The sequence below is a fragment of the Plectropomus leopardus genome, chromosome 5 (assembly GCF_026936395.1).
Source record: "Plectropomus leopardus strain MGB_pleo_1.0 chromosome 5, ASM2693639v1, whole genome shotgun sequence".
Classification (NCBI taxonomy): Eukaryota; Metazoa; Chordata; class Actinopteri; order Perciformes; family Serranidae; genus Plectropomus; species Plectropomus leopardus.
The window spans coordinates 12,166,237-12,189,386 of record NC_142180.1 but is presented as its reverse complement, the minus strand read 5'-3'; the positions used below and the strand labels follow the sequence as shown (position 1 = coordinate 12,189,386).

The 23,150-nt window shown below is 38.4% G+C and overlaps 1 protein-coding gene across 1 annotated transcript in view; it reads right to left on the bottom strand.

The window, feature by feature from the left end:
* Window positions 1-1,942: 1,942 nt before the first annotated feature.
* The window catches only part of ap1m3 (adaptor related protein complex 1 subunit mu 3), a 35,399-nt gene continuing 14,191 nt past the window's right edge, over window positions 1,943-23,150 (bottom strand). The window contains exons 5-12 of the mRNA XM_042483619.2: window positions 21,175-21,322; window positions 19,478-19,604; window positions 14,070-14,212; window positions 13,261-13,332; window positions 12,807-12,965; window positions 9,533-9,658; window positions 8,392-8,467; window positions 1,943-3,551 (exon numbers count right to left, since the gene is read on the bottom strand). Of these exons, the coding sequence (XP_042339553.1) occupies window positions 3,529-3,551; window positions 8,392-8,467; window positions 9,533-9,658; window positions 12,807-12,965; window positions 13,261-13,332; window positions 14,070-14,212; window positions 19,478-19,604; window positions 21,175-21,322 (874 nt within the window). The 3' untranslated portion in view covers window positions 1,943-3,528. The remainder of the gene's footprint in view (window positions 3,552-8,391; window positions 8,468-9,532; window positions 9,659-12,806; window positions 12,966-13,260; window positions 13,333-14,069; window positions 14,213-19,477; window positions 19,605-21,174; window positions 21,323-23,150) is intronic.

Sequence of the window (23,150 nt, the reverse complement as noted above, 5' to 3'; positions counted from 1 at the left end):
AAGGGTAAGAAGATGATGAGTCAGCAGCACTTTGACTTTAAGTTATAATGGTATGTTTTTAGTGAGTAACTTCAATTTATTTAAATCCCTGAAGCACTTAAGTAAAAGAAAGGAGGGTGCACATTATTTCCATTTGGATCAAGTTGATGAATCTCCGTGAATTTCTCTAATATTACTCAAGGTTTACAAAAAAGGTGTCTTTATGCATGAGGCTTTAGTTGGGGGTGACAATTATAGTCCCAGCACTTCTGATTTATTAGGTGTATTATTGGCTCAAATAACAGGTCATTATCATTCCTCACAAAGCGGAGAAGGAGAAATAAGTGTTGGGAGGAAAATTCAGAGAAATTAAATCCATTGCATCTCCATGGCCAGTCACAGAATGTCAATGCATTTGCAAAAGTTTAAACTGGGTTGTCAATATGCTTCATCACCCCTTGCTACATTATGTGAATTTACAGTGTGCTGACATTGCTGCATTATTACTGAGTCTCATTTGTTTACAGAAGGGTTGAAACATTCACTATCAAAGCAATAGGCTCCACTATTAAGAAAAACTGTGCACGGTGGCCAATGAAGGTCGTTCGTGTTTGTAAAATGTTTCCAAAGCCTTTGAGAGTAATACCTCACATCGCCTTACAGAAGAACCGCAGAAAAGGTCCTGCATTGTGTCTCAGTTGTTTGTGTGTGTGTGTGTCTGTGTGTGTGAATCAGTCACGCCTCTTTATCTGTCTGCACATACGCACAGCCAATTGCCTTGAGACAAAAGGGGTCACACAGTTAAACATTGTTGGAGTGATGACGGACAGCATACTGAGGCCACAATGCACAAGGCGGCGGCCTGTAGGGGCTGGTATAGGCTAGCACCACTCTCTCTAATACACGCACACACACACACACACACACACACACGCACACGCACAGAAAAGAAAAGAGGTTCATGCTGCTTTTTTTACAACACACACAGAAATCCTGTAATCCTTACTTACATGAATCTTGTCTTTTGACCCACAGTATAAAGTTGCGATGGCAGGTTGTGTATCCATGCATGATAACAAAAAAAGGTGAGCAGAGCAAAGAGGGATGCTGCTCTGATAGTGAGGAGAGAGGACTGAGTGGGAGGAGAACATTCAAAGCTTTTTTGTCAGAAAAACATCTGAGCACAAACAATTCAAACCACACAAAAATGTGCTCTGCTACAACGTAATTCAAGTCCAAATGAAGAAATGATTTTTCCTAAATAAGGGTATATCTTTCATTCACCATTGTGACTGAGTTAGGCATTTCTAATGTGCCTTCATGTGTAAGAACGCAGTTTTAGTTTTGCTATCATGGAGTATCTTCAGAATTAATCCTAAAACCCAGAAATGAGCATGTTAGCACTCCCAGTTCCCTTTTGTCAGAGTTGATTTTTTTGAATGGGTTTTTGGTTAGATGCCTGTAATAAGGTCTGTGGTCAACAAAAGCTTAAGAGACTTCATGTTTTTTTTTTTTATAGCTTAGCTTTTTACTTCTGGTGATTACATTTACACTTAAAAAGTCTTAAAGTGGTGTTCAATGTGAATTTGGCCTATCAAGGGAAGTTAAAGTCAACCAAAACATAACTTAGAGGAGCTAATATTTAGCATACAGTGTTATCAATCTTCTCAGTGAATTAGCAAATTTCCCTAAATTTCAATTTATTCCTGCATAACACTTTGATTGCATCCAAACTTCTTTACAGCTCCTCAATTTTGAATGATGTATTATGTGAACTTTGACATTATTTGGTTGTAATCAAACTAATATTCCTGTATTTAATATTTTGGGTTAAATGTTTATAGGAAGCTCAAAGCAGATTGGTCCAGTCGTTAGTCAAATTGTACATATGATACATTTTAGAGCCTCAATTCATCATATTATTCATCTATAACCATTTAGTCTTACAAAAAAAAGTCCAAAACAAGATACAAAAAATGGTTTATTTCCAAATATATCCCTTTGCTTCCTATCAACAAACAGTAGGTGATAAATTAACACACACACACACACACACACACACACACTATCAATCCTCATTGGTGTCAGAAAAATGTCCCCACAACAGAAAATGGAATGATTGTAAAAGGTTTTGAACTCAACAGCAGAGATGCAGTAAGTGGATGCAGGACTCTCTTCTTTGCTGGTGGCACTGCAGCTGAACTGATGTGGTGCGATGCATGCACAACAGAGGGAGTGAATAACACCACAAACTGCTCTGAAGTAGCATATCGGCCCGCAGAGGCTGACATATAAAAAAAACCCCAAACAAACCAAAAAGTCACTGAAAAACAATTACCTCAACATATTGTCAATATTCTTAGATTCTGCAAAGAAATCCCTGCAGGTTATTTTACCTTTGTCCTGCTCCCCCCTCCTCAACCCCTTGTTCTGTCCTTCAGTTTCCCACAGGGGACTGACTAGTAAAGGATAAACAACAGATAGAAATATGACAAAAAAATATCTGCATCGTGCTCTTTCCTCCACTTTCTGCTTCAAAGCTGCAAGATGATTTTGAGCACAAGGACAAGGTTACAGGCCCCGTGGGAGCGCGTTGACGGCATTATGTTACACTGCCAACGCCTCTGACAATATTGTGCCTTATTAATCATTGATCTGGTCGCTGGTGTTAGATTCAGTGCACTGGGGATTATGTTCACAGTGCTAAAGGTGATGATACATAGGCAATTTTTTAAGGCAATGAATATATAATATCGAGTTTCTGGCAAAACATATGCCTTTGAGAGGGATGGAGATTAACAACAGAGTTAAAATGTACTTTATATGGATCATAAAGTGGTTATTAAGGACAAAACATATGAGGAGTAAAAAACCAGCACGGTTAAAGATGCTGACAGATGTGCCCAAATGTGATGTAGAGGTTAAAATTCTGCATAAAGCAATAACTATGCTTAAAGAAAAGGATCAAATTTGATGAGGACGTGGCACACCTTTCTTTCAGAGAAATCAGTCTGCAATATTATGGCCCTTTGAGAAATAAACAATGACCCATCACACTTACTCTATATTGGCACTACACAATGTTTGGTTTACATGTTAAACAGTAGAAAGCTACACATCTCAGTGGACAAGCCAAGTACCCAGAAAAGGCAGTTCTCCAAATTCTATATTTCATAATATTTCAAAATTTTGTCTTTCAGAAGAAATCATGATTAAAAGTAAAGTATTTTTCTCCCAATTCTTTTCTTAATTAACCCCGAAATGAGAGCTTGCCGGAAGCCAAAGTTATCAGTTCATTATTCACATATTAAAACCTTTTGCTGGAGTCCTGAGGAGCCCTTAAAAAAATCACAGGTCAGAGGTGATGTAACAGCCTTTTCCGTCCTAAGGAAAGGGTTGTCTTAGTATGGGACAATTTCATGTGTCCTCCTGCGCCTGTCCTCTGTTGTCCATTGCAGACAGGGAGCCAAAGAAATGAAGAGAGGAGAGGGAGAGGAAGACAGACAGAGAGAGAAAAAATATCCATTCGTCTAGCAGCATCTGTGCCCTTTAGTTTGTCCGGAGCTGGTAATCTGCCAAGAAATGTAACAGCGGAGCATTAACACAGCTTTCTTCCCCTCATCACTCCTGCACTTCACATAACTGCCAATATGAGCCCCATTAAATCCCTAAACAAGATTTGCACAAATATTCGCTGTAGTGGCATTCTTCTAAATCACATTACCAATATTTAACACATTCCTTTCTTAGACAGATATTTAATCTTCTGCCATTTCAAACTAGACTTTTGATAAAAAATACATTTATTATAAGGACTATTAGCAATATCTCAATCTTCAATTTGAACAAAGTTGTTATATTTATTCTGTACTGTTTATTAAAAAGATAACACTGACTTACTTGGGTTAAACCTCTTTACCCCATTTTGGGCCATAGGGCGTCGACCAGAGCTCATCATCTCACTCTTAAAAAGATGACACTCTGTGGCCAAAAGTATGTGGTCACCGCTGTCCACATATTTTGGTGTGGGGCAGTTTTTCATGGGTTGAAGTGGACACCTTTAGTTCCAAATGAGGGAAATATTATGCTATAGACCTCAATTATATTTTAAACAACGGTGTTTTCAAGTTTGTTGTTTTGGGAAGGAAAATCTGCTCCAGAGATAATAAAATCTCATTTAGAATCACACTGATATTCCTAATAACACAAATAACTAATAATCCAGATGATTGCCTTACTCAGCAAGTGTGTTGTATAGTTCACTCCATATGTCTAAAGAATACTTCACATGCAAGATGACTGTTTTTATTACTCACCACGTTACTTTAAATTAGCAAAGAAAACATTGCTTTTTTCTGCATGCAACTCCCGCAACTCAGCGGTGAACGGAAAATCCAAAAAAGGCAAACATTCTTCATTAACTAAAGGGGCCATGTTTAAAAACAGCAAAACAACATTATACCATCCATTAACAAACTCTAACACAACTTGTGCAGTGTCATTTATCCAGTTGTAAGCTCAGTACTTTGCAGACACATGTATTTTTTGCTAAAACATGACATTGTTAAACACTGCCACCTATGAGCACATGCTTACTTATTACCTCTGCTATTATGTAGTTCAATATATAAGACTGCTGTACCGTGTTGTTTTAAATTCTAACATTTTGGTGAAAATGCATATGTTTTGGAAGTACTGAGTAAACAACTGGATAAATAAGAGTTGTATTTATACATGAGTTGTATGACAGTTTATAAAAGGATGCTATATTATAGTTGTTGTTAAACATGGCCCTTGTTTACTTTAATTCATAAAGAATCTTTTTTCCTTTTTTGGATTCTCCAATTACCATGGAAGCAGGTATGTTTTCTTCACAAATTAGAAGGAAGAAGGAAGTGAGATATTTACATACAAACGGACATTTTATGTGTAAAGTATTCTTCAAATTGAATTATTTTTACCAGTCCAACACTTTATTAAAAATGTCTGTTTTTAACAGCTTTTAACAAACACCAGTGTCATTAGCTCGAGAACATTGCGGGTTATACGCAGTCCATTGGGGATATGAGGGGCCCCCATTAGCTCAAACATGTCTATAACAGCAGTAGTCTAGAGAGATGTGAGTGTTATTTTAGGGCAACAGAAATAACAGCTAAAAAGTTGAAAAAATTAAAACCCCAACTTAATGGTTACTGTAAATTTTTTGTTTATGGATGAAAGCAAGTACAATAACTTAAGTCCTGCAGTGACTATTAATTGGACTTAAAGGGATATGAACATAAAGAAATGCTCAATGACAGATTGGAGTTAAGAGAAACTGGTGGAACAGAGGCTGGCCCAGAGCTGCAGCAGGACTTCAGCTCTCTGTAAAGAAATGCTTTTACCAGCTTGCTGTGAAAGAACTTGACTGTCCCGCACAGTAGCTACGCAGTTTGTCACTTTTCTCCTAAGCCAAGCAATTGCATCACCATTGAAATGTACCTCAGTATGTGCACCATAAGTGAACGCATCATTTACACGGCTGCAGTATTCAGCACTGATCCTGACAATCTGTTGCAAGTAACATAAGGATAATAACTCAGAAACCTATTAGAGAGTGCTCCAAGGATGACATTTTTCTATAGACCAATGCGAAAGTTGTCCTTTATGATTTATGACGATACTTACATGTTTTATTCAGCAAGATAATCTTATAGAGCCTCAATGCAATAGTCAGAAGTAAAAAGCTACAGTTGGGTCATGTAACGGCGTCACCGTAACAAGACTCCAAAGTCACCTGACACCTGTTGGCAACCTCCTTCTTTTTTATGTTTATGTCACAGGACAAAATGTGAATGTTTCTTAAGCGGTGTTAACCACAGACCTTATTTCAGGGTTGTTACCAAAAACCAACTGACTTCGAGATGAGAGAACCAGAGGTGCTAAAATGCTAATTCATTCCTGGGGCACTCTATCAAAGACTGGATCATCAGATAAGTATTGTTCATGTGGTTTTTACAGTCTTTTAATGTGTTTTTCACAAAGTGAGGTACTGTGAGTAAAGTTGGGCTGACAAAAGCTTAAAGGTTATTCAGTATAGTCAGTTCACTTTGAAAATTGACAATGAAGAGAAAAGGACTGTTAGGAAAACAGTAAGTACAGCCAGTAAACTACTGGGGATTAAATTGCCAAAAAGTAAATGTATTTGCAGAGACAGTTATTAACAAGGCAAACATCATCATGGGTGACGAGAAGCATCCACTGGCCTCCTCATTTAACCTGCTCCCATCTGTACAGTGTTATTGCCCCCTTCTTTTTTTTTTTACAAAAAACAGATCCAAATGGTACTTTATCCTGCAAACTATTACATATTTAAACACGCACAAATAATAAGCAGTATGTCCAGCTGGTCTGGTAAAGTCTCTACCTCTGTCCTGTCTCATTAAATTCCTACTCTATCTATCTATGACTGACTATCTATCTATCCATCTATCCATGTTCTGAACACCTCCATCATTAGGGCATTATCTATACTAAGTACTATTAATGTTCAGTTAATGCATATTATTGTTTAAAATGTAAGAATAAGAATTCCACAATCACATATGCGAGTGATGTTTGTGTTACCATACTTCTGGACATTTACTCTATCAGACATTACGGTCATTACATTTCATACACACTGATGCTTGAAAACTCTGCATTTTAATTTCAGGACATAATGTGAAACAACATCAGCACGCAGGGGTCACTGGACAGCCAGTATCAAAGATCAGCTGCTGTGTAATGCTGCATAATCATATTCTGACAACTGACAGATGGATATTCGTGAAGTCTTCATTTACTGCTGTACAGTACGGCTGCTAAATGCCTGTTCATCACTCATTAATAAGTCAGCAGACTCAGTCTACAGTATCAGAGCATTGTTTAATCAATGTGAGTGTGTCTGCATGTAGTGCTGAGTGAAATGTGATCAGCGCCATCCTCTCTTTCCCTCCCTCCCCATGTTGCTGATGGTAACAATAAGAGAAAAGTGATAGCAGCGTTCTCTCCAGCCCCCAGCCCCCCAACTTCATCACCCTTCTTTCTCTCACTCTTTCTCATCTCCTGTCCCCCTCCTCTTCCCCTTTTCTATCTCTTCCCTTGCCGATGTTACCCACTACCGATAGTAACCTTGGTGTTTGCTGAGTGGCACCCTGGGAGCTTCCTGGCACTTTGTGGCATCATTCAACCTCCGGCAGCACCCTGACTTGCACCCGACACATCCAGGTAATGGATATGATGGATGTTATAGAGTGAGGTTCATTTCTCGGGCGCATGGCAGGTATGAAACTTAAGGATTTCTGGCTGGGGTCCAGTGGAGGTATTGGGCTTGCAGCTCCATAACATTTCCATTTGCCCCCCCATTGAAACTAGTGAGCTAGTAAGGAGGATTTTGCTGCAGTACCATCAATATATTGTAGATTTATTGTGGAAATATGCAACAATGTGTGATCTGTCCAAAAAATAACCATGTGTTTAATGTAGAAACAAAACTTTTTCAACATATTTCAACATGTTTTCATGGTGCTTGTCTCTTCTTGTGTCACACTTGACAGATGCAGAAGGGTTCACTTCCAGGGCAACGGCTGCATCTACAGATCCCTGAGGTGCCAGCTTTGCTAAACATACTTGACTGCATTTTTTCGGCTTTACAGTAGCCCTGATACAAATCTGGACAACTGAGAAACAAAGAATTGTACGCCTTGAGCAAGCAGGCTACAAAGTTTCTATCCCTGGCATTCTGTATGGTGTCATTCTGAGCCTCTGAGGTCATGGCTCACAGTGATAGAGCCAGGTAATTGATATGATGGATGTTATACAGCTGGGTTCACTCCTAGGGCACACACTGAATAGTGATGCTGAGAGACTGATCCTGACACCACTCTAGCAAGGAAAACATAATATTTAACCTCAGTGTAACCTCCGATTTGCAAATGGATTTCTACATAAAAACCATCATGCCTTTAAGGAACATAAACTCAAAATTTAAATTAAAATTAAACAGAAAAATTGGAGTCCATGAGTTCAACACAATGTGGGCACTGGATGTTTGTTACGAATATTCAGTTTAATAAATAAGACCTAAGGTTTTTTTTTTTGGGGGGTTTTTTAACTTTGTTGCTTATTAAGGTTTTTTTTTGAGAAATACTTATTGCAAAGCAAATTTTCAGGGGATTTATAACTTTAGGCACAACAGACTGCTAACTTTTTAGTACCACAATGACTTTATGTTACCTTACATAAATATTTTGTTTTGCATTGACAGACATAAAGACATTACATTTGTGGAAAATAACAGAATTCAGATATCAGAATCTGTAGTGTGTGTGTGTGTGTGTGTGTGTGTGTGTGTCTGCGCGCGCACGTGTGCATTTCAGTGTTTGTTCTCACCTCCACTTTGCGTGATGTAGCGCACCCAGGGTAATGCCTGGTAACCGCTCTTCTCTATGATCTTAAGGTAACGTACCTAGGTAACACAGACAGGTTAAAGATAGTTATTTCACTCATTCACACACAAATACACAACAACGTTTGCTATATATCCCTTGAATGCTTTTGTGTGCTCATGGTAGCCCATTTATAGCACACCATCATAAATCACACCCGTCCATTGAAAACAGAATATCTCCGAATTTTTTTTTTTTTTATCATTCTAAATTTTTCAGACATATTGTGCCTTTATGGGCTGAGAAAATGTTCCTGGCTCAGAATCTAAATAAAACTCTTTTAAAAAAAATCAGAAAACTGCATTTTACAAAAACTGAAAAAACAATGCTGCTTTTTTCACTCATGAAAGGAAATTTTTTTTTTTTTTTTTTTAGAGATAACTGTTTTTTGCAGGACAGTGACAAAATGAGTCCAACAGGGAAGCTAAGCAATCCACTGGTATGGAGGGGTCAGCAACAAAATGTATTATAGCCACCTAAAAAAAAAATCACTATTGTATGCAATAATGAGAGTATTTTCACTTCTTTACCAAAATATCAGCCAGTGACTTCCAACGGAAAAATGAAGTTTTTGTACAGCTCTCTTTAAAGAAAGACTTCATTAGAAAACCATCATTTTAACATGTTGGACACAAGAGCCGCTGGTCTGCCGCTGCTTTGATCAGTTAGTTTGTGTAAATGTGTTAAGTTTGGATTGACCAAAGTCACACAATAACAAAAACTAACTAATTAACTGAGGCAGTGATAAACCCGTAGCTTCTGTGTTCAGCGAGTTAAAATCAGTGTTTTTGTTAATGGAGTCTGGTGGCTTTGACGACGGCGTGATAGGGGAACCTAAGCCGCTAATGGATTCCCCGTTGAAGCGACTATCTGACAAAAATGTAAAGCGGTGAAATAACTCTCATTATAGTGTACACTTATACTGATATAGACTTTTCTTTTAGGTGGGATGTTGTTTGGTTGCTAAAATACTTCTTGTTGCTGACCCCCATCCACAGTAGTAAGTAGCTCATCATAGATCATACATACATGTAATTTATGTATAAATATTTCTTTGTGCAATGGGTTTAAATAAAGGGTCCCACCTGGATCCCAGACACGGTGAAATAAGGGATCTCAAAGTTCACTGTGATTGGTCTCTTTGCGTCCAGCTCATCGCTCTCCACACTGGGTAGCCCAAAGTGTGCCCGCATCATGTACTCCTTACCACCCTACAAGAGCAAAAACAGAAACGAGAAAAAGTCACAAAGCTGTTGCTGCATCCGTTAAAACTGAATGAACATTCAGAACAATGTTGTTCACAAGTTTGTTTGATGACTTTTGTTCCCTGGTGTCTGACTCTAATTAATGCAAGGCTGCTTTGTCCAAAACAAAACAAACTTTATATTCATGGCATGGTGAGACAACTACCATGTCATGTCAAGGTGAATCTGATATCAGTTCATGGAATTTAACATCTGACATATATCTAGGCTATAAACACACAAAATAACAGGTTAATCATTCTTCATTCAAGCAAATGTGTAACACATCCTCTAAGCTCAGCGCCTGTTAGTTTGTACTTTGGCTTGACTTGCTGCAAATCAGTTACCATATTGGCTTTAAAGCCCCTGAAACTTTGGTTTCAAATCAGTATTTCACTGTAACATGTAAGATTTATGACTAAATAAGCAGAAAAGTTACAAAATTCAAATAAATGTCTTAACACATAAACAAAGCTATTGTGTTTTATCAGGATTATGTGGGTGTGGTCTTATCACTTTTGATTGACAGTACTCTGGCAACAAAAACTAACAACCCAGCAATCGTCCTCATTGTTGAGGTCAAATGTTGTGTATGACATCACCTTTTCCTAGCTGAGCCCAGCCCACTTCAAACCAGTGAAAACAGCTCAGACCACAGAAACTTTCTTTTTAGAAATAACCAAAACTGCTCTGACTCTGGCAGAAAACTGTGTGTTTCCCCCTTTGGCATTATACAGATTGATGCAGAAAACCTTATTATCCCTATCCTTGCCTACAGCTGATAAGAAAATATTCCTTTTTTTGCATAACCTAATAAATAACAATAAATGAGAAATCTGTGAAAGATGCACACATTCATGCTTATAAAATAGCTGATGGCAAACAGACTCATTTCTTAAAGCTATACTTTCCCTGTTACAGGAGGCGTTCTGGTTGTAAATAACTGGGTGGAGTTGAGGGCTTTTGTAGTGTGAATGAGTCTGTTTATCAGTCTCTTATCACACAAAGCCACTGCTTCATCTTTCCTCCAAACTCCATCAAACATTACAAGTTGAGGATGGTGTTCTGAGAGAATATATGCAGTTTTATGGTGTCCAAAGGTTGATAGTGACAAAGAGAAATGTGCTGCAGAGTCACAGACCAGCCAGATAACAATACGTCACCAGTAATGGCAATTCTTAACCCTCCTTGACAGGCTGAAGGTGTAATGAATTACTGAGGAGATCTCAGAACTTGACAGATAAAGCAACCCAGACTGAATTAATGTTTGACAAGTTTTTAAAATGTTAAAATTTTCTTTTAAAGAGTTTATATTTTGGTGACAGCAGAGGCTGACATCAACATTGTAAAAGAAACACCAAAAACCAGATAAAATATGAGACTTGCTTTTTTTTGCGTAGGGAGGCTAATAATAATGTGATAAATGACTGCTGTCTAATACTTGTCAGAGTCAAAATATAACTTCATTTTCTAACAATGGGACTGATTAAAGCTTCTGTAGATATCTTTTATAGATATGAGGTATCACTAGTGGTGGAAGAAATACTTTGTTACAACTAAAACTCATGCATTCAAATATTGACTTAAAGGAACAGTGTAAGATTAGGGGAAATTTAGTGGCATCTAGTGTTGAGGATTGCAAACTGCAACTAGTCGGAAACTTCCCCTGTTAAAATTCCTTCTGTGTTTATTGTTCAAGAGGTTTTTACTAAGAGATGATTTATCCCCTGAGGTCTTTTTCCTTTCAAAAACTGCTCCAAACTGATCCCAGATTAAAACCAGTAAAACCACTGAATCAAGTTTCACGTTAAAAAACAAGTGGTTTTTTTGACACCCTCATCACAGAGGGGCTTCTAACTACAGTTGGCCAACTCGATAAAGCAAAGATGCGAATGGCCCGATCTAGAGCCAGTGTTTGGTTTGTCCATTCGGGGCAACTGCAGAAACATGGCGGTGCAATGCGGCAATCTCCACAGATAAGGACCAACCTCCTATGTAGATATAAATGGCTCACTCTAAGGTAACAAAAACACAACAATTCTTTTTTTCATGTGATTATACACTAAATAAAAATTAATATTATTATTTTTCATTTCTGTCAATACATTCCTCTAAATCCTACACACTGGACCTTTAAGTAAAAGTACAAAAGAATTAGCATCAAGATCTACTGAAATGACCAAACGTAAAAGTACTCATTGTAACAGGGAAGAACGGTCCATTTCAGAATAATGTATACTGTATTGCTGCATGATGTAATATATAATAACAATATTACTTTCAATAAATAAACACATATTGAAGTGCACTTTGTCCTTGGCTCAGACTTGCACAGTGCCTGTGGTTGTGCCACATCGTGTCTCTTGTATCTCTTGTATCCAAAATATTGCCAGATGGCTGATGTGCTATTTACTTCTTAGGCCCCAGTTCCTCCTTGACATTTGCAGTCATCTTGTCACACTTTCCTCCTTTAACCGTGCTGAGTAGTATGGCAGCATGACTCTACGTGTGCAGATTCTGACCAATCAGAGGATGCCTTACAGTGAGGGCTCTTTCTAATTGGCCAGAGAATTAACAGTGCATATTAGACAAAATAGTACCTGCTGACAGAATGTAATTTAATACACTGTTATTATATTCAAAGAGCAATATTGCAGTCTTTTGCATGGTGTTTATCATGCAAGTTGAAAATTTAAAAAAATCTATTGTGCAGCCCTAATATGTGATGTCATAAGATTAATTATTATTGCCGCATTAATGTGTACATGTCTTTAATGTTGCAGCTGATAAAACTAGAGGTAATTTTAATGCGTTTACATACTGTCAGATAGCTTGTGCAAAGTTGGATCACCATATTAGAGCCATCATCAGAGATACTGCCACTTTTCTTTCACGTGGGTCATCTTTCATCTGGCACAGCCCAAGATCACAGTGTAAACCAGGCTTAAGTTGTATGCTGCTTGAGTAGACGTTCTTAGTTACTTTGTATTACACTGATGCAATTCTGCCTTTAAAACCTGACAGTGGTACAGGATAGTACCGTTCTTCTTCCAGCATCAACATGTACTAAACGTATTTTTTATTATAAACTGTGATATTGTGTTGCCACACTAACAGGGAAGGACTTGATGTTCCACTGCACCACGCTCTTCTCGGGCACCCACTTGGCACTGCCTGTGCTGGTCTTGAACTTGGGTGAGTCAGCATCACTGGGCACTGGCACCAGAATGGACACATTGTTGGCAGTGGAGCGGCTCTTAAACTGACTCCGAGCCTGTGGAAGGTGACAGAGGACAGAGGAGAGTTCAAATGTCACCTGAGACCTTTACGATAGAGAAAAGGAGCATGCACATCCAAATTCAAATCAAGGAGGTCCTCATGATTATGCACACTGCGGCTTGTTATTTTGAGTCTGCGTGGCTGTCACTGCCTCAAACAGATGGTAAGCGGTAATCCACCTGAGAAGTATGTGTCATAAATACTAAATAAGTTTCAGTGAAGCGACTACATGAGTGGATAAGGTCGCCGTGCTGTTTATATGCTTATGTTTGTGTTCCACTCATCCTTACCTTCACCTTGATCTCCACACGACTGTGAGAGAACTTTTCAATCACGCTCTCAATCCATATGAGAGGCTTCACCTGTCAGAGAGAGAGAGGGCGGACAAGGTCAGAGGGGTGAGCACAGAGTTGAAGTGCGTCACTACAACACACATCACCAGAGTGACACTGTGGACAGGGGAGAGAGAGATTATGTTTGTACAAGGGAGACAATAACTGCTCAGACGGCTAGGAGTTCACATGGATTTCAGGCGCAACACTCCCCCTCAAGTATCGTCTGGTTCATTGAACAGCGTGTCAGGGTGAGTGGCAACATGTGGCTTAGCAACTGAATCACTATTCATCTTGAAATATATCAGTTGTCACTATGACTGGGCATTAAAGGGAAAGGATTATGCTTCTCCTCATTTTCTGCAATATATATTATGTTACATTGTCAGATGTTCACATGAAATGTGGCCAAAGATTCAAATAATTACGTAAACGCATATAGAAATATCACCTGTAAGCTAAAACCTCAGGCTTCAAACCGCTCTGAACACTCTGTTTCAACATTTCTTTTCTACTTTGTATACAAGATGACATCAAATCATCACAAATTTCCTACGTCAAACAGGTCTGTGACACCGGGGTAAATGCAGATGCCGGCAGCGCTGAGAACTGCCTGCCCATACTGTGAGCCAAAAACAATAAACTTTAGAGGGTGTGTTGGTCTTCGCCTTACTGTTAGATGAATAAGAGGTAGCTCTTGATGTTGTTGTTTGCATGTGGTGTTAGTGTGTGTTAAAGAAAGAAGTTTGTTTGTGTGTCCCACTCACTGTAGTGTTGAGACGGTAGGACATGAGCTCGCTCTCGCCGTCAGGGGGGATGAAAGAGATGGTGCGGTCGTTCTCGAAGCGTGACAGACGGACACACTGATGAAACTTCACATCCTCCAGCTCCACTGTCTTACTCTTCTCTCCTGACACACACACAAAAAATACACAAACAGAAACACACAACAAAGATTGAGAGCCTTCCACGCAGCCTTTGGGGAAATCAAGGTCAAGGTAATGATGACTGACAAACATTCGCTCAGTCTCTCTCCCACACACACACGCACGGACTGTACCCGCAGTGTGCTACCAAATCCATCTGCCCTCTTGTTGTCCCCCACTGAGCAGTTATTTAGCTGTTACACACAAACACGTACGCACACAGGCACACACACTGTGTGCCTTCAGAACCTGCTGCCATCATCGTCTTCCCCACTGAAGCCCATTCAGTGGCCTCACAAACAAACACACATACACACCGAAGTAAATAAATATTGCACTATCAGCCAGAAAAAAAAAAAACTTCTGACAAAAACACATATCTGTCTGCCTTTAAGAGGTGTGTTTTCGTTATTCTGCCAAGAAGAAACACAATTTTCTTTGTTGTCAAAAGCCTCTAATTTACTGTTTGTGAAAGTAATCCACCTACTACACTAATATGGGTCTTTTATTATAGTCTCATTTTGTGAAATACGCCTACAGGGAAGTCTTTCTGCCAATGGGAGATGTCACACTGTTCTCCCACTATATCATTAGTAATATGACTGCTTAAGTACACAACCATTTGTCAGTTTAGGTGTTTAAAACCTGCCAGAAACAGATAGCCTCAGGGGAGACATTAATCCTTGTTTATTGATGAAAAAATACCACGGAAAGCAATAAATCCTCGCATTTGAATATGTGATATTTTGCTGGATAAACAACAAATTATTCATTGATTTTAAAAGTTGTCAACTCATTTTCTGTTTATTGACTAAGTAAGATCACACAAAAGTATAGTTATGAGTATGAGTATAGCTAGTGACCAATTAAGCACTGCTCTAGCCTTTATCTAACTTTTATTTCTAAAACACCACAGGAGCACCCACAGAGGCAACTATAAACAAAAATCAGCAGATTGTGTCCGCTAGATCATTTTCTCTGTGAGCAAATTAGACAATTCCAGACAATTCCTCTCATGGGTGGAGCAAGAGTGCAGCGCTGTTGCAATAGGCAGTTAAAAGAGCGACCTCCTTAATGGTGGCATCTGCAGTCTGCTGGAGAAAGCCCGATGTTCTGCTCCTCTGTGGTTAATGGAGGGTGCTGAGTGGTGGAAAACTGCTGTAATGACTGTGGGCCTGTGGGCCTTCAACCAAATCCCCCATTCAACAGTCAGCTTAAAGCCTGCCTCACCTGCTCTGAATGCAACCCTGGACCGGCACTGTCGAAGAGAAGACGTGTGTGCGCGCGCGTGTGTGTGTGTGTGTGTGTGTGTGTATACACTTGTGTGCATTTGTGTATGCAGCTTCCTTGTTCATTGTTCTCTCTCTTGAGTGCCTGTACGTGCATAGATTTATGCATGTTTGCTTACTACTTGCTCGTTTCTCTATTGATTTTGCTTTTGTGTGCGTGTGTGTGTGTGTGTATGACATTTCCTCATGCCAGAGAGGGGACTGGCTGAGGTCAGGTCTAGGGAGAGCACAACACTCCTGAACAAGCAAAGCAGGGAAGCCCTTTAAAATGGTTTCTGTCTCTATTTGGGTTTATTTTTGAGTCAGTTACACACACGCAGGCACAAGCACGCACGCCCGCACGCACGCACGCACGCACGCACGCACGCACGCACGCACGCACGCACGCACGCACGCACGCACACACACACACACACACACACACACACACACACACACACACACACACACACACACACACACACACACACTCTTGCATTCAGCGTTATCAAGACGACGGGACAGAAAGGTCATATGGGACACTCTGTCACTGCTAGGACTTCAGGGGCTACAAGAAAAGGCAGGTGTGTGTATTGGTGCACGTGTACATTTGTGTATCTGCCAGCTGGGGATTGAAGATGCAGCAGTGTCCCCTGTGGTTCACCTTTAAGGCTGCTCTTACCTGTCCCTGTGCTTTTAATACACAGCAGTAGACAGGAGGAACCTAATCTGTTTTCTGTCTGCTGTTGCACAGAAAAAAAGAGACACAGGGAACACAGGGATGCATTTTACAATGGCATTTGGAAAATGTTTCTGTCCAAAGCATCTTACAGTGTTGTGATATCATTGACATGGGTGGCCAGAGAGACAGTTTAACATAGACGTCTTAGCATTTAAAGGTCAGTACACAGGATACCTAGCGATTAGCGGATTATTTTCCTGAAAGAAAATGAATTGCCCACTCCATTTGGCGAAGGATTCATTGTACAAGTCAGATTTCTAACAAAAATGAAAAACATTTCTCGGTTTCACCTTTTTAAATGCTATGGAATGACACAAAAATATCTGCATTTTGGATGTGGAGCTGTAATGATTAGTCAACTAATCAACTAGTCAATTGGCAATTTTAAACCAATAATTGTTTTCGTGAGGTTTTAAGCAAAAATGCCAAATGTTTCACCTTCTGCCAAATGTTTCAACGATAAGTTGATTAGTCAATTTATCAATTACTCAATCTACAGAAAATCAACTGGCAAGTATTTTTGTAATGCAATAATTGTTTCAGTCATTTTTTAAGCTAAAAAAACAAACATTTGCTGATCTCATGCTTCTTAAATGTGAGAATTTGTTGCTTTTCTTTGAAATTATACTAAACTAAACAGCTTTGTTTTTTGAGACTTAGTGGAATAAAACATACCTTTTTTGAAGACATCATCTTGGGCTCATGGAGATTACATGAGCATGTTCTGCCATGGTTTAGCATTTTATTGATAAAATAATTAAGGAAGAAAATAATGGGGAGATTAATCGATAATAAAAAATAATCCTTAATTGCAGCCCTATTTGGATTGTTGATTAGACAAAAAATGTCATTTGAAGATGTTACCTTGCCAAGACAAATAATTGGAAAATAATCATCAGATTAATTTATAATGAAGATTTTTGATAGCCAGTATCTCAGCTTATACTGTGCTCGTACAGGTTGAGAACCTCTTCAAAATCATCTTATGGAAAAAACAAATAGTGTCAAATCCAAACAAACAGACAACACCTCTGCTAGGGAGTTATGTTTAATCTCTGATACATGTAGTATACATGCAGGTGTAGACACGGACTCAAGTAGTGGTGTAATGTAACTAAGTGATAATGCTTTGTTACAATATTGTAACAGTACATTTAACATCATAAAATGTCTTTTGAAACTTAAGTACAGTAAATATCTGGTACTTTAAGGCTTTTACTCAAGTATTATAGGTGACTTTAAGTACCAGTGTCATTTTCTAGTGATAAATCTGTACTTTTACTCAAGTATGGCTTTTAGATATTTTATCCACCACTGGACTCAAGTGATCACATATTTTAGATAGGTGCTTGTCCTGACTGAATGATGAGCTTTTTGTGGGCTATGTTATTTGATGGAGCAGTTTGAAATTAGGAAATACTGTGATTGTAACATGACATTTCAGTACTCAGGAGTGACAATTCTGGACTTCTGCCAGCAGAGGGCAGTGTTAAATGACTTTTACTCTCATATTTGGGTACATCCAGCTGTGATAAAATGTGCAGATCAGGCAAACATTGAAAAAGATGCCACACACACACACACACACAGCTACAAAATATGTAAAAGAAAACGTGTAGCTACTGAGGATGAGAGGGCGAAACATATTTTAATATTTGTATAAACAGTCTGTGTGAGTGTGCTGCTGTGTGTCAGTGTGTTTGTTTGATCATTATTTCTGATGATTTTTTTTCTGAGGAAATGTTATTTCCCAGACTGCAAAACACAGCGGGGGGATTGTGGGCTGCATATACAGGATATCCACAGACCCTCACCTTTCATCTGCAGGGCTGTAGCCTGGGGTGAGGATTAACTGAGAGGCAAAGAGGCTAGACAGTGATGGAGCCTTTCCCCTTCAGTAAGGAGCGGTAGGGGGCATGAAATGTAGGCAAAGGAAGGGGAGGAAAAGAGGAGGATGAGAAGGAGAAGGGGGAGCGGGTGCAGGAATAGACAAGAGGAGATGTAGCAGTGGGAGACGGTATTGGGAAAATTGGAAAAGTGGGAGGAAGATGAGGAAGGATGAAAGCTAAACCGAGTGTGAGATTTGCAAGAGTGAGGGGTTTAGACAGAAAGAGGAGGTGAAGGTAGAAGTGTGAGTTCAAGGCAAATGCTCTACCATCAACCAGTCGCACATTTACAAATACTGTTCATCATTTAAGCATTAGTCCATCACATTTTTGGAGGAAATTTATACCTTGGGTGAATCTTTTTCACCCAACATAAAATAAAAGTTTCCCTTTCCACTCAAGTTCTCTATCAAAAACCTCAACTCTTGGCAGCCTGAGATAAGAAGATCTTGTAAATATTCCTTGCACATGTCACTCATGTGAAGCAGTCTGTTGCTGTCAGCTCAGTGTTAGATAAAGTGTACCAACAACGATTTGCAGAGCTCAACTGAAGGGTAAGATAGATAATGAGATAAATTATATGATATGACCCATGCCTGACGTACATGCATACTGCTGCACTTAAACTATAAAATAAGTCAGTTTTCAAGAAGCAGCAGAATTATATTGTCAAACTAAACAGTTGTGTGATATCATGGGCAGTGCATCAGCAGTTGGAAAGCATGTTTTAAGGGGCAGTTCACCCCAAAATCTAAATTACATTTTTTCTTTAAGCTAATTGTGCTCAAAGAGTCCAAAAAAAGATTTGAAAAACTCAACAGCAATGTCTCTTTCCAGAAATTATGACCCGGTTACTCAAGATAATCCACAGACCTTGTGGTGAGCAGTTTATTTCTAACTGAACTACACCCGCTAACCGTATCACCTCACAAAAGGAAGCGTGCAAATACTCGTGGACAAGAGGCTCGTGAGTGCGAGATATGAACATTAATGTTAGCTAGCTCAGTGGTGCTAGGTGAGCTATCAGTAGATGCACACTTCTTTCTGATATGTTTAGTGGGTGTAGTTCACTAGAAAGTAAATAGTTCCTACATGGAAAATCTCACAACAAGGGCTGCAGCAAAACAATCTAGTTTGTTGAATAGGACTACAGGTAAAAGGAAATTTTACCTGAAATGTTGGGTTGAACTATCCCTTTAAAATCTAACAAATTGTCCATGCTAGCTTTATCAATTTCTCCTCTCTTACATTTGTTGAATGTAATTCAGGTCAGCTTGTCAGTGTGACTGTATTGCTTTCTCATAAATGTTTTTAAGCATATGCAGGCACTGAGCATGACTCACTGTTACTTACTGCCTGTGATTTCAAACAGCACTTTGTCATTGAGGCCCAGTCTGAGCTCAGGCATCCCCGACAGGACCACTTTCAGCTTGATGGTGCCCACTATTTCACTCCGCAGGACGCTGCCATTGGCACTGACCTGCAGACAGAAGAGCAACATTATATATTAAACACCAGATGTATTAATTCATGAGTTCACTTTGAAATAATCATCGGCTATATCAGCTTTAGAGTACACAGTGCACAAAAAAACACACGCTCTTCTTTTAGAAAGTACAAATGTGCACTTTCGAGTTGCTTTTTTTATAGGCCACAGATCAGAAGCAGATATTCGGTACATAAACACAGATTGAGGGATGGGGGAAAGGTGTGATGTGAAAGAAGATTAGAAACATCAAAAAACATCTTTAAAAAGTCCCTGGTAACAGAGAAAGGAAGTGACAGCTGCAGCTCTCTAAGCAGTGTTTGAATATCTGCATCTTATCAGTTTTCCTTTGACTCATGAAAACCTGCAACTGTGTGTTAAGTTGTCCTTGAGATGTTGCTCCAAGGACATGAAATATCAGAGCAAAGTCATTTCTCTTCCTTTGACTTTAAAAGACACTGGCATGATCATGTTAATCTCTTCTGTGTCTTTAGCTGTAAGAACTGATCCCTTTGCTGTATTCCTCAGTTCAGAATATAAAATGCTCCTCTAAATAGGTTCATTATGTAGCCTAACATTATCACATTGATCATCAGTACTTTGTGTGTCGTATAGCTGACAAAATGAGGTCAGAAGGAGACAAATATAACAACGTTACATAATTAGAGTAATATAATAAGTCAACTTATTATTACATTATGGGTCAATATTATTATTATAAAAGCTAGAAAAAGAATCTGAATTTGATGAAATAAAGTTTACTTTTCCAGCAAATTAAAGCTGTTACAATATTACAAGTAGGCAGAGATCATGTCACAGGTTGAAAATGTTGTATTGTCACATTACTTGTAATGTTTTCATCCTGAAAAAAATTTATTTTGCTTGCTTGAATAACTGACAAACCTTTGAAATCTAATACACTGCACACAATGAAGAAACATAAACACCACGGCATGTTACACTGTAACGGTATAGAGGATTGTTGATATTAGAGACCGTTTCCTTCGCAATTCAATTCAAGGAAAGAGACTGTTTGGAGGAGTCAAAACATGCCAGGGTTTTAACAAAGACAAATTCAGAACTGACGCACCCACCTCGCCCCAAGGAAGCACTTTGACTTTCTTTAAAAAATGCAAAAATTTTAAAATAATGGAATAGAAAAGGATGATGCTGGATATGTAGAGCTGATAGTACAGTCAATATGTTTAAGAGTCAATCAAACGTATTTAGAAATGTATCTACAGTATATGTGTGTTTTGCTTCTTGTGACCTTATTAATGTGTACAAACTTATTTTGAAAACCAATAAATATATTCAATAAAACAAGAGTTAAAATTAAATTAATCATTTTATAGTATTCTACAAATAGTATCATATAGTGATAAATAATAATAATAAATAATAAAACATTTCAAGTAATGATAAAAGAAGACTGCAAAAAAAAAAAAGACAAAATAAATGTCTGGGATGTCTATAACACTTTCTGTCTCTTTGCTGAGTCAGTTTGTTCTTTTTGAGAAAAAAAAGTAAGATATGATGTTGACAGAGCAAATAGTGTCCTCACCAGTAGATTTACTGACTCGATGACATCCATGAAAACTTCGTTCTTCCTGTACTTGATGCCTTCTGACCGCCAAGACACAGCATTGGTGACAGTGGCGGGAGGTCGAGGAGCCCCAACCTCTAATTTATGACCCTGCTGGGTGATGTACCTGAAAGAGACAAAAGCAGAGAGAAGTTGTGACACACGTCAAACTGTTTCCATATTCAGTCTGTTATTCTGCAAAGTGGAACAACTAAAAAAAACCCATGAGGCCATAGGGCTCATTAAGATGCTTCAAACAGACAGAATTTTCCAATTGTGGAGAAATATCTCAAGAAATGGCTGCAGTGTCAAATAATTCAATCTCTTAATCTTCTTTAAAGACTGTCACCTGCAGAAGACTAATACCATAAGACTCATCAACAAAATAAGATTCTTAACTTAAGGAAAAATTAAAAGGAAATGGCAGCGAACATGCACATAATCTCTCTTAAGAAATGTTTTTTTTAAATATATTTTGTATTAATCACACCTCATGATTCAAAATAAATGAGCTGTTCTTGTGTGAATAAATTAAAGAAGGATTCCAATCATGTTGTATGAAGATTTGTTATGGATTTAATTGGGAAATGTTGATTTACATAAACCCATTGTGAATGCAGTTTCACATAACATTATCATGCATTTGTTTACATGATACTAAACCATTAAGTGTTGCTCAGGTAAATAAAACTCCAGGATCAAGTTACTTAGAGGACTTTAAGCCACCAGGAAATGTTTGTATTCTCCAGTTTGGAACTTCTCTGATAATAATTTCCTTTTTTTTTTTTTACAGACTATGTATTTGATCAATTGTTATAATAAAAATATTGAGGGTGCAGGTTTAAAAACAAATCATTACATTAAACAATAATGAATGCAATTCCATAGCTTTGACTGTGGCAAAAACAAATCAGTTGATATCTATTTATACATTATAGTTACCAGCAAGAATATCTTTTTTGATTCTTAATCAAAAAATATTATATTAATTTGTTGATCCATCCATCCCTACATTCTGTCTCTTAGAGTGGAAGCTGGAGAGATTGTTTTAACAATCCTCTGACTGTGTCCAGGGAAACATAATGAATTGTCATGAGGAAAAAGAGGGAGCTGTACCTTGATAAACAACATGTGACCAGGCCTGTATTTAACACAAACACCTGCTCCTCTGCCATCGTCAGCTTCTCACTGACTGGCCTTGTTTCCACTGCACAGCTGTCTTCTCAGTTATTCCAGTTTTGGAGTGTTAATTACATCTGCCAAGGAGGTTATGTTTTCAGTGAAGGTTGTCAGTCTTGTCACAGAAAAACTACTGACCTAATTTCCCTAACCTATTAAAGTCTCAAAATAGTAAAGCTCAATTGTGACAAACCATAGTTAATTGAAAAAATCCGATCCAAAATCAAAAAATTCTGGGATAGCCTAAACATGTAGTTGTTCAAACGTCATACAGAGAGCAGTCGTTATGAAGCACTCTGGGACACTGGTTTCGTGGAGACAATTCTTTTCTTTCCCTCATACTAAGCTGTGTCTATAGAAACGTAAATACACACATATCATGCAACTAATCATGTCTGTCTTGTCTGAATTAAACTTCACCAGAGATATTAGGATAAACGTTTGAATTTCACGATTCACAAGAACTCGCAAGGATCTTGACCATAAAGTAGGGCTGCATGACATGACAGATCATATAGTGATTATATTCACAGATTTTGTGATATAAGTCATGCATATTTGCATTTTAATATCACTGACAAAAATATAAAAATGATGATGAAGGTGAGATTTTTGCTCGGGTCTGTATCAAACAAGCATGATTTGTAGGCTGGGGCATCTCTGTAGCAACACATAAACTTGTGCCATCCTGATCGTCTATCCCCTAATTTTACATTAACAGGAGTGTTGTTTGTCCTGCATCACCACAGAAAAATGCTAAGAAATCAAACAGAAAA